The following is a 16800-nucleotide window of genomic DNA, read 5'->3' on the forward strand; positions in this document are numbered from 1 at the left end:
AAAAAGGCAGGGCAGAAAAAAGGTGCCGTGTCTGCACAAAAAGGGGTATCCGAAAGGATACCACATATCAGTGCGACACTTGTCCATCCAAACCAGACTGCATGAAGGAATGCTTCCGAATCTACCACACCTCGCTGAATTAAAAATGTTATACTTTTAAAACCCCCACCCCTCCCTTTATCATTCTGGCTCTTTGACCATTTTTAAAATTGGACACAAAAAAAAAACTGCATAGCAAAACTAAAAATTCTCATTATACACTGTTTCATCTAACTCCACATGTAATCAAGTGGCCGCTGGTTCAAGTCCCCTAGGGGAACTAATAAAACGTGTAAAAAAAAAAAAACGGCTCTCAGAATTTGGTGAAACAGAATACATTTATTTTTTAACAAATATTTTTTTTCCTATTTTCTGTTGTCTAACACCTGGGTGCGTCTTATAGTCTGAAAAATACGGTAATTCCAATAAATTCAGAATAAAAAACCTGTGGAGTCAAAATCCTAACTATACCCCTACCCTAGAAAAACTCCTTGAGGGGTGTAGTTTACAAAATGGGGTCACTTTTGAGGGGTTTCCACAGTTTTTGTCCCTTCAGTGCGTTGCAAACGACATGGCACCGAAATTCATTCCAGCAAAAACATCGCTCCAAAATCCAAATAGCGCTCCTTTCCTTCTGAGCCCTGCCGTGGGTCCAAACAGCAGTTTATTACCACAAATGCGGTATTGCCGTAATTGTAGTTATGCTTTACATTTGTTGGGGTGCTTTTTCTCCTTTATTCTTTGCAAAAATTTCTATGTTTTTTCAGAAAAAAAAGTAGATTTTCATTTTTACAGCCTAATTCAAATACATTTAGCAAAAAAACTATGGGGGTCAAAATGCTAGATAGATAAATTCCTTGAGGGTGTAGTTTCCAAAATGGGGTCACTTTTAGAGATTTCCACTGTTTTAGCACCACAAGACCTCTTCAAACCTGATCTGGTCCATAAAATATATTCTAAAAAAATGAGGCCCCAAAATCCACTAGGTGCTCCTTTGATTCTAAGGCCAGTGTTTCAGTCTATTGGCACACGAGGGCCACATGTGGGATATTGATAAAAATTCCAGAATCTGGGCAATAAATATTGAGTTCTGTTTCTTTGGTAAAACCTTCTGTGTTACAGAAAAAAAAGTATTACAAATGAAATTTGGCAAAAAAAAATAAAATTGTAAATTTCACTGCTACTTTGCGTTAATTCCTGTGAAACGTCTAAAGGGTTAACACACTTTCTGAATGATGTTTTGAATATTTTGAGGGGTGCAGTTTTTAATATGGATTGATTTATTGGGACTTTCTAATATATAAGACCCTCAAAGCCACTTCAGAACTGGTCCCTGAAAAAATAACATTTTGATATTTTCTTGAAAATGTAAGAAATTGCTGCTAAAGTTCTAAGCCTTGTAACTTCCTAGAAAAATAAAAGGACGTTCAAAAAACGATGCAAACATAAAGTAGGCATATAATATAATAACTCGTAAATATTTAGAGTGGTATTAATATCTGTTTTACAAGCAGATACATTTAAATTTAGAAAAGTGGTAATTTTTGCATATTTCTCTAAATTTTGGTGTTTTTCACAAATAAATATTGAATTTATTGACAAATTTTTTTCACTAACGTAAAGTACAATATATAACGAGAAAACGATCTCAGAATCGTTTGGATTGGTAAAAGCATTCTGAAGTTATTACCACATAAAGTAACACATGTCAGATTTGAAAAAATCCGCTGTGTCCACAAAGCCAGAACAGGCTGCATCCTAAAGGGGTTAAGAGGTATGACAACTAGGTTATTACTCTGCGTAAGACAACAAAACCAATTGCTACAACTTTTATTCCATTCACTATTAATGTGATTCACACTTGATAAGCATGGAGGATGAGGATGAAAATATAATCAGATTCAGTTTTATCTCTTCAAAGCTAAGGATTATATCGTTTTGTGTTTTAACCCCTTCCCTCTGCTTGGATTCTGGGCCCTAATGACCAAGCAATTTTTATAGTTTTTCCATCGTCACATTCGAAGAACTATAACTTTTTTATTTTTGCGTCGACATAGCTGTATAAGGTCTTGTTTTTTGCGGGTCAAGTTGTATTTTTTAATAGCACCCTTTTGGAGTAGATGCGACTTTTTATCACATTTTTTTGTAAGTCCGTATTCACAGAAAACAGCAATTTTTCCAATGTTTTTTATTTTATTTTTTACGCCGTTCACCGTGCGGGTTAAATAATGTAATAGCTTTATAGTCGAGGTCGTTACGGAAGTGGCGATACCAAATATGTGTAACTTTTTGCTTTCTTTTTGTTTTTATTTTTAATAGTAAATCATTTTGTAAGGGGAAAAAGTGGGTTTTTCATTTTTTTTTCACATTTTTTTTTATTAACTTTATTAAAAATTTTTTTACATTTTTACTAGTCCCACTAGGGGACTTTAATATGCGATCCTCCGATTGCATTTATAATACAATGCAATACTTTTGTATTGCAGTGTATTACTGCCTGTCCATTTAAAACGGACAGGCATCTGCTAGGCCATGCCTCTGACATGACCTAGCAGGCATTCACTACAGGCATACCTGGGGGCCTTTATTAGGCCCCCGACTGCCATCGGAGACACAGACTCTCTGCGATCTTATCGCCGTGTGTCAGTGGGATGAGAGGGAGCTCCCTCCCTCTCTCCAAAACCACTCAGATGCGCGCTCGCTATTGAGGGGTTAAACGGGTGTGATCGATACTAATATCGATCTCACTCGTTCGAGCAGGGATGCCCCCAGCCCTCAGCTACCTCTGGTAGTTGAGAGCAGGGACATTTATCGGCTCCCTGCTCTGTTTATTTATTCTGATGCAGTGCCGTGAAAAGGCTATTGCATCAGAATAAAGCCCACTAATGACGCCGTGAAAAGGCTTATCGGTGGTCATTAAGGGGTTAATGTAAGTCCTTGTTTACCTTTCAGCTGTTCGTAACTTTTGATAGGAACTGCCTGTTCTACAATGCATTCGGAAAGTCTTCAGACCTTTTCAAGTTTTTCACATTTTGTTATGTTGAGGCCTTGTGCTAAAATTAAAAAAATTCCAGTTTTTCCCCATGATTCTGCACTCAATACACCATAATGACAACAAGAAAACAGAATGTTCATAATCTTTGCTAATTTATTGAAAAGGAAAAACTAAAATATTGCATTGACATAAGTATTCAGACATTTTACTCAATACTTTGAAGCAGATTTGGCAGCAATAACGGCCTAGTCTTTTTGGGTATGATGCCACAAGGTTTGCACACCTGGATTTTGTTTTTTTCTGCCATTCTTCTCTGCAGATCCTCTCAAGCTCTGTCAGGTTGGATGGGGACCATCGGTGGACAGCCATTTTCAGATCTCTCCAGAGATGTTTGATTGGTTTCAAGTCAGGGCTCTGGCTGGGCCACGCAAGGACATTCGCATAGTTGTCCCTAAGCCACTCCTGAGTTGTCTTGGCTGTGTGCTTAGGGTTGTCTTGTTGGAAGGTGAACGTTTGGCCCAGTCTGAGGTCCAGAGCACTCTGGATCAGGTTTTCATTAAGTTATCTCTACTTTGCGCCATTCATCTTTCCCTTAACCCCGACCAGCTTCCCTGTCCCAGCCGCTGAAAATCACCCCCACAGCATGATGCTGCCACCACCATGCCTCACTGTAGGGATGGTATTGGGCAGCTGATGAGCAGTTCCTGGTTTCCTCCAGACATGACGCATAGAATTGAGGCCAAAAAGTTCAATCTTGGTTTCATCAGACCAGAGAATCTTGTTTCTCACAGTTTTAGGGTCCTTTAGGTCCTTTTTTCCTTCCTTCACCTGCAAAAGGATCCAATTGTTGTGGCACCACAAGGTCCAGCAGAGATTCCAAAATAGCAAAAATGCTGCTGATTGTCCGAGTAAATTAAAATATCTTTATTTGGAAAAGAAGGGGTTTAGAATCCAGCAGACTGCTTACGTGTTTTAGGGAACACATGCCCTCAGTCATAGCATTATGGGCACACATTTAGCCTAAAACACGTAAGCAGATAGTCTGCTGGATTTTAAACCCCTTCTTTTTAAAATAAATAAGATTTTTTTTTTCGCCATTACAGTTCTGGATCATTCCTGCTATTTGATTTATCATAAAACCAATATGAATGAGGCACGAGTTAGGTCTTAAAAGTACATAACATTTATGTACCAGTGCAGAGATACATACAGAAGTCATTTATTTCCTTCTTCTAGGCCTCTGCAGCAAGGGTTAATCACTTCCACTGGTATAATTCGCTTGTTACACACTTTTTTATTTTTATTTTTTAAAGCTGATATTATGCGATATCAATACTATATTATTTTTACATCTACCCCTAAGGCCAAATAATTACACATAGGTCTTTATTCTTGAAGCCGTAGAAATACATTTGTGGTTTCTTATGCTTTTTGGGGAGAAATATTTGAATAAACTATCTGGGTTTTTTTTATGCGTTTCTTATAAATGTATTATACTGGTTGTTAATGATATACAGCATAAGCTCTACCCAAGATGATGATGGTGGTGGTTCTTCTTCTTCTTATTATTATTATTATTGTTATTATTATTATTATAATAATAAAAATAACTCCAACATCCTTTATAGCTTTTTATAGCATAAGCATAATATTAGCTTATCATAAAAACTGAATAATTTCAAAATTCTCCAAGTATTCCCCTTCTGTCAATGTCATCTTTTCTTTTTAGTTATACCTGTTTTTAGAAAAGCTGGGTAGTTGAGTGACATCCCCTGTGGGGTAATGCCAAAAGCATTGGTCGTTACCCATCCAAATACAGATATAACTAGGAAGCATCTGAATAGGATTTTCTAAAACAATATATTGACTAAGATAGAAAACACTTTACACGGGTTTGCTAGCAAAAGGCATGCAGTGGTCTGTTAATATATATAAATGCTCCCCATGGCTGCCCCCACACTGTATAATGCCCCCATATAAGCTCCTCCCACAGTATAATGCCCCTTATAGCTGCCCCCACAGTATAATGCCCCTCATAGCTTCCCGCACACAGTATAATTCCCCCCATAGCTTCCCCCACACAGCATAATGCTCCCGATAGCTGCCCCCACACAGCATATTGCTCCCCATAGCTGCCCCCACAGTATAATGCCCCCCCTCCCTCCCATACACAGTATAATGCCCCCCTCCCTCCCATACACAGTATAATGCCCCCCTCCCATACACCGTATAATGCCCCCCTCCCATACACCGTATAATGCCCTCATATGTACGGAACAAATAGAAAAATAATAACATACATACTTGCCTATCCCCGTTCACACGACGGCTGGAGGATCCTTTGCCTCCTCTGCACTGTTCTCCGTGTGCTGTGAGCGGCTCAGCGAAGGCAGGCGCGATGTAGTGACGTCATCTCGCCTGTCTGCACCGAGTCACTCACATCGCACAGACCGGAGGAGTAGAAGGATCCTCCACCCGGCGGGGGAATGGGGATAGGTAAGTATGTATGTTATTATTTTTCTATTAGGTCCGTACATATGGGGGCATTATACTGTGTATGGGAGGGAGACGGGGGCATTATACGGTGTATGGGAGAAAGGGGGGGCATTATACTGTGTATGGGAGGGAGGGGGGCATTATACTGTTTATGGGAGGGAGGGGGGCATTATACTGTTTATGGGAGGGAGGGGGGCATTATACTGTTTATGGGAAGGAGGGGGAATTATACTGTGTATGGGAGGGAGGGGGAATTATACTGTGTATGGGAGGGAGGGGGGGCATTATACTGTGTATGGGAGGGAGGGGGGCATTATAGCTACCCCACTAATCACTCACATCTTCCTCAGTCTTCTGGCTGTGGGCGGAGCTAACTGGCGGTTGGGCTGTGGGCGGTGCTCTATGTGGGTGGAGCTCTGTGAGCTTCGGACACCACGTCCTTCTCGGTTATATAATATAATAGATAATAGATGTGTAAAAAAGTGCATTTTGCAAATAGTCTTGATTTTAAAATATCCTATAATTTTGTGAATGCAGCTCTTATGCAGATCTATTTGTCTCAAAGCTAAAGTCAGGAAACCCTGTGTAGTTTGCATCGGAGCAATAATTGGTCATATTGCATGTCTCAGAAAGGGAAATAACTTTGTGAGCCCAAGAAACAGGGACTGATGTGAGTGATGACAGTATTTGTATAGTGCAGAGGAATATGTTAACAATATATAATCAACATAATTAAAGAAAAAATAGTTGCAAACGTGTACAGCCTTTAAAGGGGTTTTCCAGGACTTTAATATAAATTAATTGCCTATCCTAGGTCATCATTATCAGATCGTGGAAGTCTGATTTCCGCAAATCCACCCCCCCTCCACGCCGATCAGCTGCCTGAATACATCACGGCTAACGTGTCTGGAATTGAATTGGACTAGAACTGCAATCCCAGGCACAGCTACTATGGTTGTGTACTGCACTGTGCCTGGTAAGCTATGAAGAAGCTGCAGCGTTTGGCGCCGTGGCTCCTTCAGTCTACTGATCGGCGGGGGTGCTGTAAGTCAGACTCCCACGATCTGATATTGATGACCTATAAGGTAGGATAGACCATTAATATGAAAGTCCTGGAAAACCCCTTTAAAGACCATTAACTTTTGCAGCTATTTCTTATTTATTTCCCCTTGTCCTTTTTGTATTTTTTAGGATGGTCAGTCAGATATTTTGTACACGTTCTGGAATTCTGTTACACAGATACTTTCATTTCACTTTGAGAAGGCAACAACCTGTAAGTTTAATTTTCAACTTGTTAATTTGCTGTGTATAAAATATGTCTCATCGCTAGGGGCCCCACTGCTGTGACCCCACCGATCAAGAGAACGGCGGTCCCGAACCCACTGTTCCTCCTCACTGTTCGACTGCAATGAAAGGACATTGAATTGGAACGGCGGTCGATCATGTGGACTTATGCTCCATTCAAAGCCTATGGGAATGACGGAAACATCGGAGTACAATGCTCAGATGTTTCCGCCAGCCTTAGACTTTGAATGGCGTGTTGGGCTCGTTCTCAACCACAGCTGCATTCAAGCTCTTCCTTACTGCAGGGGGATGCTGTGAGGAGGCTCTGGGGCTTTGGGACCCACGTTGTTTTGATCGTTAAGGTCCTAGCGGTGGGGCCTCCAGCGATCAGACAGTTATCACCTATTCTGTAGGTAGGTGATAACTGTCGATTTTGGGATAACCCTTTTAAAGATTCTAATACATTGTAAAGTTGACTGTATTCTATAGCACATTCAAAACCAAACTACATATGCCTTTTTCTATAAACTCTAGTGGGTGTAAAGGTATTGTAGGTTTGACCTATTGATTCAGGGACATGGCTGTGGTTGGCAGGGGTGGGATAAGCTCTGTTGAGCTATGGTTTCAGGAAGCGCCCCTCCCCTGGCATTAACAATCATTAATTTAGTTGACCCCTGTTGCTCCTTTCCTCACCAATCCCTGTATATTAAAGCAGAGCACTGGTTGTTGTTTTTTTTAAAAATTAAATCCATAAATTTTACCTCCCCTTTCAATGGCGCCATAGAAGGCTGCCTATTGTGCATACTCCTTGTCGCTCCCCGGGTGGTTTGGTCATAGTGTGGACAATTTGTCAAAGTGTCAAAAGTCGCCCTTCCCTCATCACATTCTTTTACAAAAATTGATTTCATGGCATAGATTTGTTTATACTTTGTATTGGATGCTGCTAAAATGTGGGATCAGTAAATAAATGAAATGGGTTTGTTTTTTTAATTGAAGCGGAAAATGCTGTGGAAATTAAAATCTGTTATGGACTTCCTGCCAAGGATCTCAACCATGCCCTTTGATCTAGGGCCGACTTTGTAAAAGCTATATGAAAAACCTCCAAGCTTTAATCTGTTCATTTGTTTGGTAGACATCAGATAACAGAGAAATCAGTGCTGCCATATCTTTTTATCATATTTAACATTGTGAAAATATGCATGCGTTTTTTAAATTTTTTTAATATCCCTTGTGAGCATCAAGATTTGATTGACTAGAACAAGACAATCATTTGTTCTCTAACTAAAGGTTCTTATTGTACACCTTCCTTGGAGACCAATATTCCTGATTCATTTTGACATTGCCCACATTTCTGTTCTGTCTCCTAGCTTCCACATTCCTGAAACAGGCTTTTGAAGGAGAATATCCTAAACTATTAAGACTATACAATGACTTGTGGAAACGTCTCCAGCAATACAGTCAAAATTTACATGGCTCCTTTACAAGTAGTGGCAACTCAGATTTTGTCCCGGAGATACATCAAATTGAAGATGACATACAAGATGTTTTCACGATCAAGAAACTAGATGATGAGTAAGTTTGCATATCCCAAATAGAATCCGTTGAAGTCCATTTTCATTGCTATTAAGGTCAGATAATTTACATTAAAGTCAGCCCTAAGATGGTAGTATGTTTGTCAAGGCAAGTCAGACAGATCCTCTTGTATGTAATCGCTTGTTTCACATCCTTCACTTGATTGGTTTAAACATATTTTTATTGTTAATAAATATGTTTTCTTGAATTATGATAAGCTAGATTTAAATGATGTAAATAGTTATGTCTAAAATATATTTTTGTCATCATATCCCACTCAGTTCAGTATTCAGGGCTATTTCTATGTTTATGTGGGCCCTTAAGCAACACAGACTTAGTGGGAACCTTTGCGGGGGAACTCACGGCGGCAGTAAAATGGCAGAAAATGGCACTTTGTGCTCCTGTATAGAAGTTAGGCCCCCAGTTTGTACCCCCATAAATGTAATGCCCTCTGTAGATAGTGCCACAGTGTCCCCTGTAGATTGTGCCACACAGCCCCCTCCTCCCTGGTAGGGCCAAACAGCCCCCTCCTCCCTGGTAGGGCCAAACAGCCCCCTCCTCCCTGGTAGGGCCAAACAGCCCCCTCCTCCCTGGTAGGGCCACACAGCCCCCCTCCCAGGTAGTGCCACACAGCACCCCTCCCAGGTAGTGCCACACAGCCACCCTCCCAGGCAGTGCCACACAGCCCACCTGCCAGGTAGTGCCACACAGCCCACCTGCCAGGAAATGCCACACAGCCCTCCTCCCAGCTAGTGCCACTTAGCGGCCCTTCCAGATAGTGGCACTCAGCCCCCTCCCAGATAGTGCCACACAGCCCCCTCCCTGGTAGTACCACGCAGCCCCCTCCCTGGTAGTGCCACGCAGCCCCCCAACCTGGTAGTGGCAGACAGCCCCCCTCCCAGCTAGTGCCACACAGCTCCTCTCCCTGTAGGTAGCGCCTTTGGGGTTCAATCTAGCAGTGGAATCCCCAGTCAGAGCATTGCCAATGGAAAAAAAAATCCATTCAAAGGTCTACACAGTCTTTAAAGGGAACCTTGAGTTACCCCATAACAGTTCATAATAATATTCAATCCCGTGTTTAATACAACATAAAACAAAATATTTTTACTTTCAGAAATATAAATTTTTCATTTTCAGGCCCAGCAATATTGCATTCTCCATCAGGCAGAAGGATGTACTGGTGCCTTCCCACTAATACATTAAGATGCTGACCACCTTCCTGTCTCATGGTCTGTTGCCATTCAGTGGCCCACAGCTTTTGTAATTGGATGCATTTTCATATTCTAAAAATAATAATGCAAAGAAGGCCATACGATCGGGGAAGGTGTAGATTATGAAATAGAAAAGAAATTTTCAAAGAACTTTTGACTTTTTTTTTTCTGAATGCCCTGTGAGCAGGAATTAAATGTGAACTCCTCTAACTAGAATAAAATGCAGACATTTCGTGTACAGGATCACCTATTTGTTCATATTGTACAGTAGCAATTAGACATATTGTATAGGTGGAGAGATAATGTAAAATGTTTCCTTGGAGAAAGTTAAAATAAGAAATCAGGTCATGCTTATTTTTACAGTTGTTGGATTATAATATTTGTTTCCTCTTTAGTCCAGAGAAAACGCTGAAAGACTCCTTGCAACCCTATGAAGCTGCATATCTGTCTAAATCCTTGTCTAGGCTCTTTGATCCTATCAATCTGGTCTTCCCACAAGGTGGTAGAAACCCTCCTTCAGCAGATGAACTTGAGAGTATAATCAAGACTATAGCAAGGTATATGGTATATAGGAACATACAGTGTGCATCTGTGTTTTCTCCCGGTTCTTAACATGTTTATGTATGCGTACATTAATTGAATGTCTGTCCTGAACCGCATTTAATAACATTTTATTTTTTATCATCTTTTATCTATTTTTTTTATTTATTTTTTACAAATTGTTGTGCTTTCTTGACACATAAAGAATATACTCCATGTATATGACCTTAAATAAATTAGCTAAAGGACGCTATTGATATCTGCTCTTATCTTAATAATTCCATCCAACCATGAAAATTTAGTTTGGTTTGGTTTGCAGCTCAAAATTGACAGCCCTTTATAAAGTGCCATTTGTGAACACTTGTGATTCTGAAGGTTTTCTGATTCTTTTGCCTGCCACTCATTGCACTTTTGTGAAGGCTTGCACATGCAGAAATTCTATGTTTATGAAGTTCTGCTGAAATCTGAAAGTATTGGGACTCTAAAAAATAGCATTTTTGTTCATGTAAATAACCAAAATGTTTATTCATGTTGCAAGATACAATTTTGTTTTTTGTAAAACTTTATTGCAATATTTGGCTCCCTGTGCCAATTGGTTGCAATACTAAATTACACCTCATTTAACGATTTTCTTTTGATTTGAAGTTTAAATACTTGTTTGAAATAAGACCTCAATCTGCAACTGATGTTATCTCCATATCTGCGTACCACGGCTTTGAATTTGGGAACCTCCTGAATGCAGTTTAATTCAGTAAAAAGGAGTTTCAGCTTTACTGTTAAACTTAAATGAGGTCAAGTATGGGATATATGCAGAGATATGTCTTTTAAGTATATTCCATGTATTTCAATAAAGATGCGCTGGTTTTTGGCACACCCTATAAATAGACCGTATAGTGGCAGTATGAATATGGGCCAAGAGAACTATTCATGATATTTATCTTGCAACTGTTCTAGTAATCCCAGGCTGAAAACTACTTACTGTACTAAATCCAAAATAGAAGGAAAGATGGATTATGGTAAATATCCTGCAGAGAAATATGAGCTAAGAACTGTAAACCACAAATGAAATACTTCATAAATCCATTATTTGCACTCTTTAACTCTCGCATATAAAACTGAGGATTAAGGTATGACTTTACAAGGCATTGAGTAGATTATAGGTAGGGCCAAAGGCCTTTACATGAGGCAGAACACTTTTTGAACGAATACCTGCATATTTTTACATGCCGTGGTACTACCGCAATTTTTGTAGAAAAGCTCCAAAATAAAGATTTACAAAAATTTTGCAAAACTTTTACTAGCAGAGGTGCAGGACCTTTAGTAGCATTATTGTAACACGATCAAGGTCCTACACTTAGGCACCGTAGTGAAGCAGGACTATAACCAGTAAGAGTGTGTATGGGGTATGTGTATGCTGTGTTTATAGTGTATGTAGTGCTTGTGTAGAGTCTGTGTGTAGCAGGGGCAGACTGGCCATCAGGCAGTTCTGGCAAATGCCAGATCGGCTGGTGGTCAGTGAGTAGGGAGGCGACTGCCCAGCCAATTATTCCTGGGGATCAGTGGGTCGGGAGGCAGCTGTCCACCCAATTATTCCTGCTCAGTACTGCCTTAGCAACTGCAGCAGTTGCACTTGGGCCCGTGGAAATCAAATCTAATAGATAATGGCCGCCATCACTTACCACTCCTGGTTGTGGGTGCCACTCTGAGGTGAAGAGGACCCAGGAATGATGAGTGGTAAGTAATGGAAGGTTCTAGTTTGGGTTCTGAATTAATTTTGGTTTCTGGTTTGGATACATTTTTTAAGGTTTGGGGTCTGAATTAATTTTAGGGCCTGGATTAATTTTGGGATCTGGTCTGGGCTCTGAATTTATTTAGGAGTCTGGGGTTTGACAAAATTCACTTCTATGGGAGTTACAGAAACAGCTCACCACAGCAGGTGGAGCGGATGACCAGCGTTCGGAAGATAGCTGTAGGTCCAAGAGGTGGGACCCACATCAAGCAGACATTTATGGCTTATCCTGTGGATATGCCATGAATGTTTGTCATGACAACCCCTTTAAGGTATGGGTCTGCTAATATTTTGGGGTCCAATGAAGGGATCTGAATTCATTTTGGGGTTCTGATTGCAACCCCCTAGATAATAACACTTGTGCGCTACGGTTGCCTTTAATAAAAAGTATATGCCCCCACCATATTCTTTGCCTAGTCAGGGAAATTACGGAGTACTGACTTTTCTAAAGGCTAAGCTTAAATAAATACTATCTTACCTTCTTGGTCCTTTAACACCATTGTTTGCAACCCAGATTTTCCCTCAGCAGTTAAGGGAAGCCTCCTTTTAGATTTAGGACAGATCCGACCCGATCATACTAACCCAGGTAATTTGTGGCATTGTGACTCTGACTTTGTTTCTGGAGCTCTGTGGCCCCTGCCTGGAAATACAATTTGTCCTTGGTGGCATACTTATAGTTAAGGTCTTCCTAGGGACGACTGTCAAATCAGGCCTTGAACCAAAGTTGTACACCATTCATGGTCTCATACAGGATTTCACTAATGACGATCCTGCACCTTTTGTAAAGTACTGGGAAGCGGAGATGGGGACCCAACTATCTGAAGATAAGTGGCACAAAGCCTTTATCCTCACATGCAAGATGTATTTGACTAGTCAAGCTCAAGAACAGGGGTTACACGATATTCAGTTGGTACCATTACCTCACTTTGTTACACAAGATCCTCCCTTGTGTCAGATCTTTTCTGACAATGTGGAGGCACTTTAGAATCCATGTTACGTATATGGAGGGAATGCCCTGTTTTTAAACGGTAATGGTAAAAGTTTTTGCACTATACAACACCTTAATGGGTAACAAACTTATTGCCTGCCCTCGGATTGGTCTTCTGTACAGGGCTATGGAGTTGGAAGAAATGTACTGACTCCAAATCTGGCTTAAAAAAGAAATATTTTATATTATTTATAATGGATTAATTTATTAAATGCATAGGTTGTTGCATATTTATTTTCTTATGAATTTAGGATTTTTTAGAAATTTTAATTATTTAAATAAATGTGGTGTTCTATCAATCTAATGCCCCTTTTTTTTCAAAAAGCTGTGATAATTAGGATGTTCTAACCGCTATAGAAAATTGGTTATCTGCGTTGTTCTCTCATCTCCCATTGACTAAAGGCCCTTTTACACGGGCTAATGATCGGATAAGCGAGCGTTCATAAGAATGCTCGTCCCCGATCATTGCCCTGTCTAAATAGGGAAACAATCAGTCGATAAATGAGCAAATGCTCGTTCATCGGCTGATCATATCGTTTATGCATCATGAAATCTTATCGTTGTCGGCAGCACATCTCCCTGTGTAAACGCGATGGGAATGTATGGGGACGAGCGATCGTAGTAACAATTGCTCGTCCCCATGCATTGCTTTTTGTGAAAGGCAAAAACGAGCGCCGATAAAATGAGCTAACTCATTGATTGGCGCTCGTTTACACGGTCCATGTTGGGCCGTGTAAGGGGACCCTTAGTATCTTCGTGCAGCTGCTCCAGGTCCCATAGTTAAAATTTCCAAATCTGCACATATGCATTAGTGAAGTTTCCCCCTCTAAAGACCAGGGGAGGAAGTTCACTACTGGGCACATGGCCGTTTAACACTTTGGTAGCCCCAGGGAAAAAGTTTCATGTGTGGCTTCCCCATCCTGAACAGACTGGAGTGTTTTTATATCCAGTGATCGGGCTGTAGTATAGTGTCCTGTTCTAATCACACAGTCTTTCGCTCAGCTGCGCCACCATTTTCTTTGCGCTTATATCCCCTTTCCCCCAGCGCCCAATCAATCTACTCATCTGGCATGGCGCCACTTCTCTGCTTTAGCTATGCACTCAGAACCAGCTGACGCTGCACTCCTCCTTCCTAGCGTAGCCACCTTGGAAACTCTGTCTCCCTGACAGCCAGGAACGCTACAGAGTGTCCCTTGGCACTGCAACGAGCCGCATTCCGCTAAACATAACTACAGGAGGGAGAACGGCCAGACCGACACAGAAGGAGAGAAGGAAGACAGAAAACCAATCAAGGTGAAGGATGCAACGGCTAACAGGGGAAGACACAATTTTTAAATGTTTTATTTTATTCCCACTCAAACCTGCACCTGATTTCCAGAACTTATACATAGCTGTCTAAAATTATCTGAGTGCATTTCTTACAGCACCAACAACACATACATTATACACAGCTAACAGACAACTCTGCTTATTATACATAAGCCATTTATAAAGGAGTCGGAGCTGGAGTTAGCGTCAGAGTTAAAAATAGAGGAATGAGAAGTTTGCCTTACCGACTCCACAGCCATTCTTCTTTCTGTGATATCTGGCTCCTCACTTGAGAAGAGACTTTTTACATCAGTTTTCCCTCATCATAGGAAGTCAGCAGTAGCTCCAATGGGTTGCAGAAGTCATTTATATCATGCGAATGGAACACGTGGTGGCTGACGACAATGACTGAATTCTCCACTCTTGGGCTATGTGGTTTTAATTTAGAGAGACTGACAATATTCACAATTTGAGTTGCATTAGCGAGAGAATCACATCACAGAAGGAACACTTCATGTGCCCTCAGAGGAGGCAGGGTAATTTCATCATGGACAAGGCCCATGCCTCAGCAGGAAAAAGATGAATGGAGATGCTCGTATTGTTGCTGGTAAAGTCTCCTTCATAAAATACAGATCAAGACGGTATTGTAAAATCTGGAATTGCAATTTTGTGGAGAAAGTCCTGAAGATCTGCTGGAGACACATCAAACCCAGAGAGAAGAAAAGAGAATTTCCAACTAGCACTGAATCACTTATTATGCGAAGTTCCACATTAAGCAAAGTTTGACATAATATACCGGATCTATTTGCTTTCTTATTCCAGTGAGTGATTGTCATGTACTGTTTTGTTATTTGTAGGTCTATCCATTCTGAGTCATAGGAATACTTTTATAAAAAAAAATCTCTGAGATAATATGGAGAAATGGTGTGTGCCCATCCAAGTAGGAATACACAGATTAGTGACATTGAGTAGTGCTCCTTAAAGGGGTTGCCACACTACACACACCACCTTAATTTAGCCTCTGTACTTAGAAATATAAATTTTCTCATATATATTTCTTTATTTATAGAAAAAGGCATGGGTAAAAAGTTATTAGTGTCATGCGGTTTCAGTAAGCGCTCAGTTTTTAGTCATGAGTTACGTCCTCCAGCTGCACACTTCTAAAGAGGACGTGTGTGCACAAATCATGCACCGCCGTCCTCTTATTCCCTATCCTCAGCCTGTTCAAGCAGCACGCATTGATTTTACTTTATGTGCTGCTCCCCCTCACATCCTGCTTCTCATACTCTGACAGGACAACTCTTAGATGCATAGTAGCCAGAAGCTGTCTGGCATTGTAAAATGAGACTTGAGCTACTGGATAGTAACTTTGTGCAGGTCCGCTTCTCATTGCTACTGTCACCCTGCACTTCTCGAACTCCTTTTTATCAGCAAACCCTATCTGTAGTGGCAGATTAGGTAGACCATAGTCCTTGGGCTTTTCCCCAAACTTGGGCCCCCCTTCCCCACCGCCGCTCTGCTGTGTCTATAGTGAACACCACCTTTCTGTGCGAGCACTGACAAATGGGTGTTACGATTCCCCCCTGTCAAAGGGCTGTGTCCCTAACTGCTGACAGTCTCAAACCATCACTGACAGTACCACATTGTGTAGGGACACATCTTCTTGACAATGGAAATGGTAACACGCATTTGTCTATTAGTCCTAGGTACAGAGGCTCTGCTCACTCAATGACTGCAGAGTTTCAAACCTCTGGCATTAACATCGGGACATTCCCCTGGCTGTTCTACATTACTAGCAGCCTCACACAAAAAAATCATACCACCCATCATCTCGCAGCAGATCATACAGTGACTACAGTACTGATTAGTGGCAGAATAAACATTTACATTAAGTGACTCACAGGTGACGATTTCTCAGATTCTAGTTCTTTTTCTCTTTTCTGCTCCATCCGGTCCAGACCTCTATGATGACTGGTCACAGCCCATTTCTGCATTTTGCTGCTCAGATGTCTTCTGCTTCTCACTTTTCAAACATTTCTGCAACTATAAACAAAAATAAAATTCTCATGGTGTCACACACTGCGCCCCTAAATGTAATAGTACCATACACTGCACCTCTTATTGTAATTGAACCATACACTGTGTCCCTGATTATAATAGCACCATACACTGTTGTCCCCCCACACACCATGCCCCCTGTAGATAGTGCCCCACATATAGCCCCTCTGTAGATAGTGCTCCACATATTGCCCCCCTGTAGATAGTTCTCCACATACAGCCCCCATATATAGCCCCCCTCTGTAGATAGTGCTCCACATATAGCCTCTCACACTTTTTAACAGAAAAAAAACCTTTACATACTCCCCTAAACTCGTTCCCGCACCGTCCTCTTGCAATGCAGACCTGCTCTCTTCTCAGCAGGTCTGCTGGGGCTGAACGACGCAAGTGGCGCGATGACGTCGCCGCTTGCGTAGTTAAAAGGCGCTGAGTGGCAGGACAAGTCTACGTGCCCCGCGACTCAGGACTTATGCATGTAATTGTATTTGCGTCCTATAGATGCAGGTACAATTATAGTGCT

At 41.1% G+C, this 16800-nt stretch overlaps 1 protein-coding gene across 2 annotated transcripts in view; it reads left to right on the forward strand.

Annotated features, from left to right (window-relative positions):
* The window catches only part of COG5 (component of oligomeric golgi complex 5), a 383955-nt gene that overhangs the window by 254626 nt on the left and 112529 nt on the right, over nt 1–16800 (forward strand). For both annotated transcript variants that reach the window (XM_075857265.1, XM_075857266.1), the window contains exons 11-13: nt 6722–6803; nt 8182–8386; nt 9993–10154. In XM_075857265.1, coding sequence (XP_075713380.1) covers nt 6722–6803; nt 8182–8386; nt 9993–10154 — 449 coding nt within the window. The remainder of the gene's footprint in view (nt 1–6721; nt 6804–8181; nt 8387–9992; nt 10155–16800) is intronic.

The sequence above is a fragment of the Rhinoderma darwinii genome, chromosome 3 (genome assembly GCF_050947455.1).
Source record: "Rhinoderma darwinii isolate aRhiDar2 chromosome 3, aRhiDar2.hap1, whole genome shotgun sequence".
NCBI classification, from domain to species: Eukaryota; Metazoa; Chordata; class Amphibia; order Anura; family Rhinodermatidae; genus Rhinoderma; species Rhinoderma darwinii.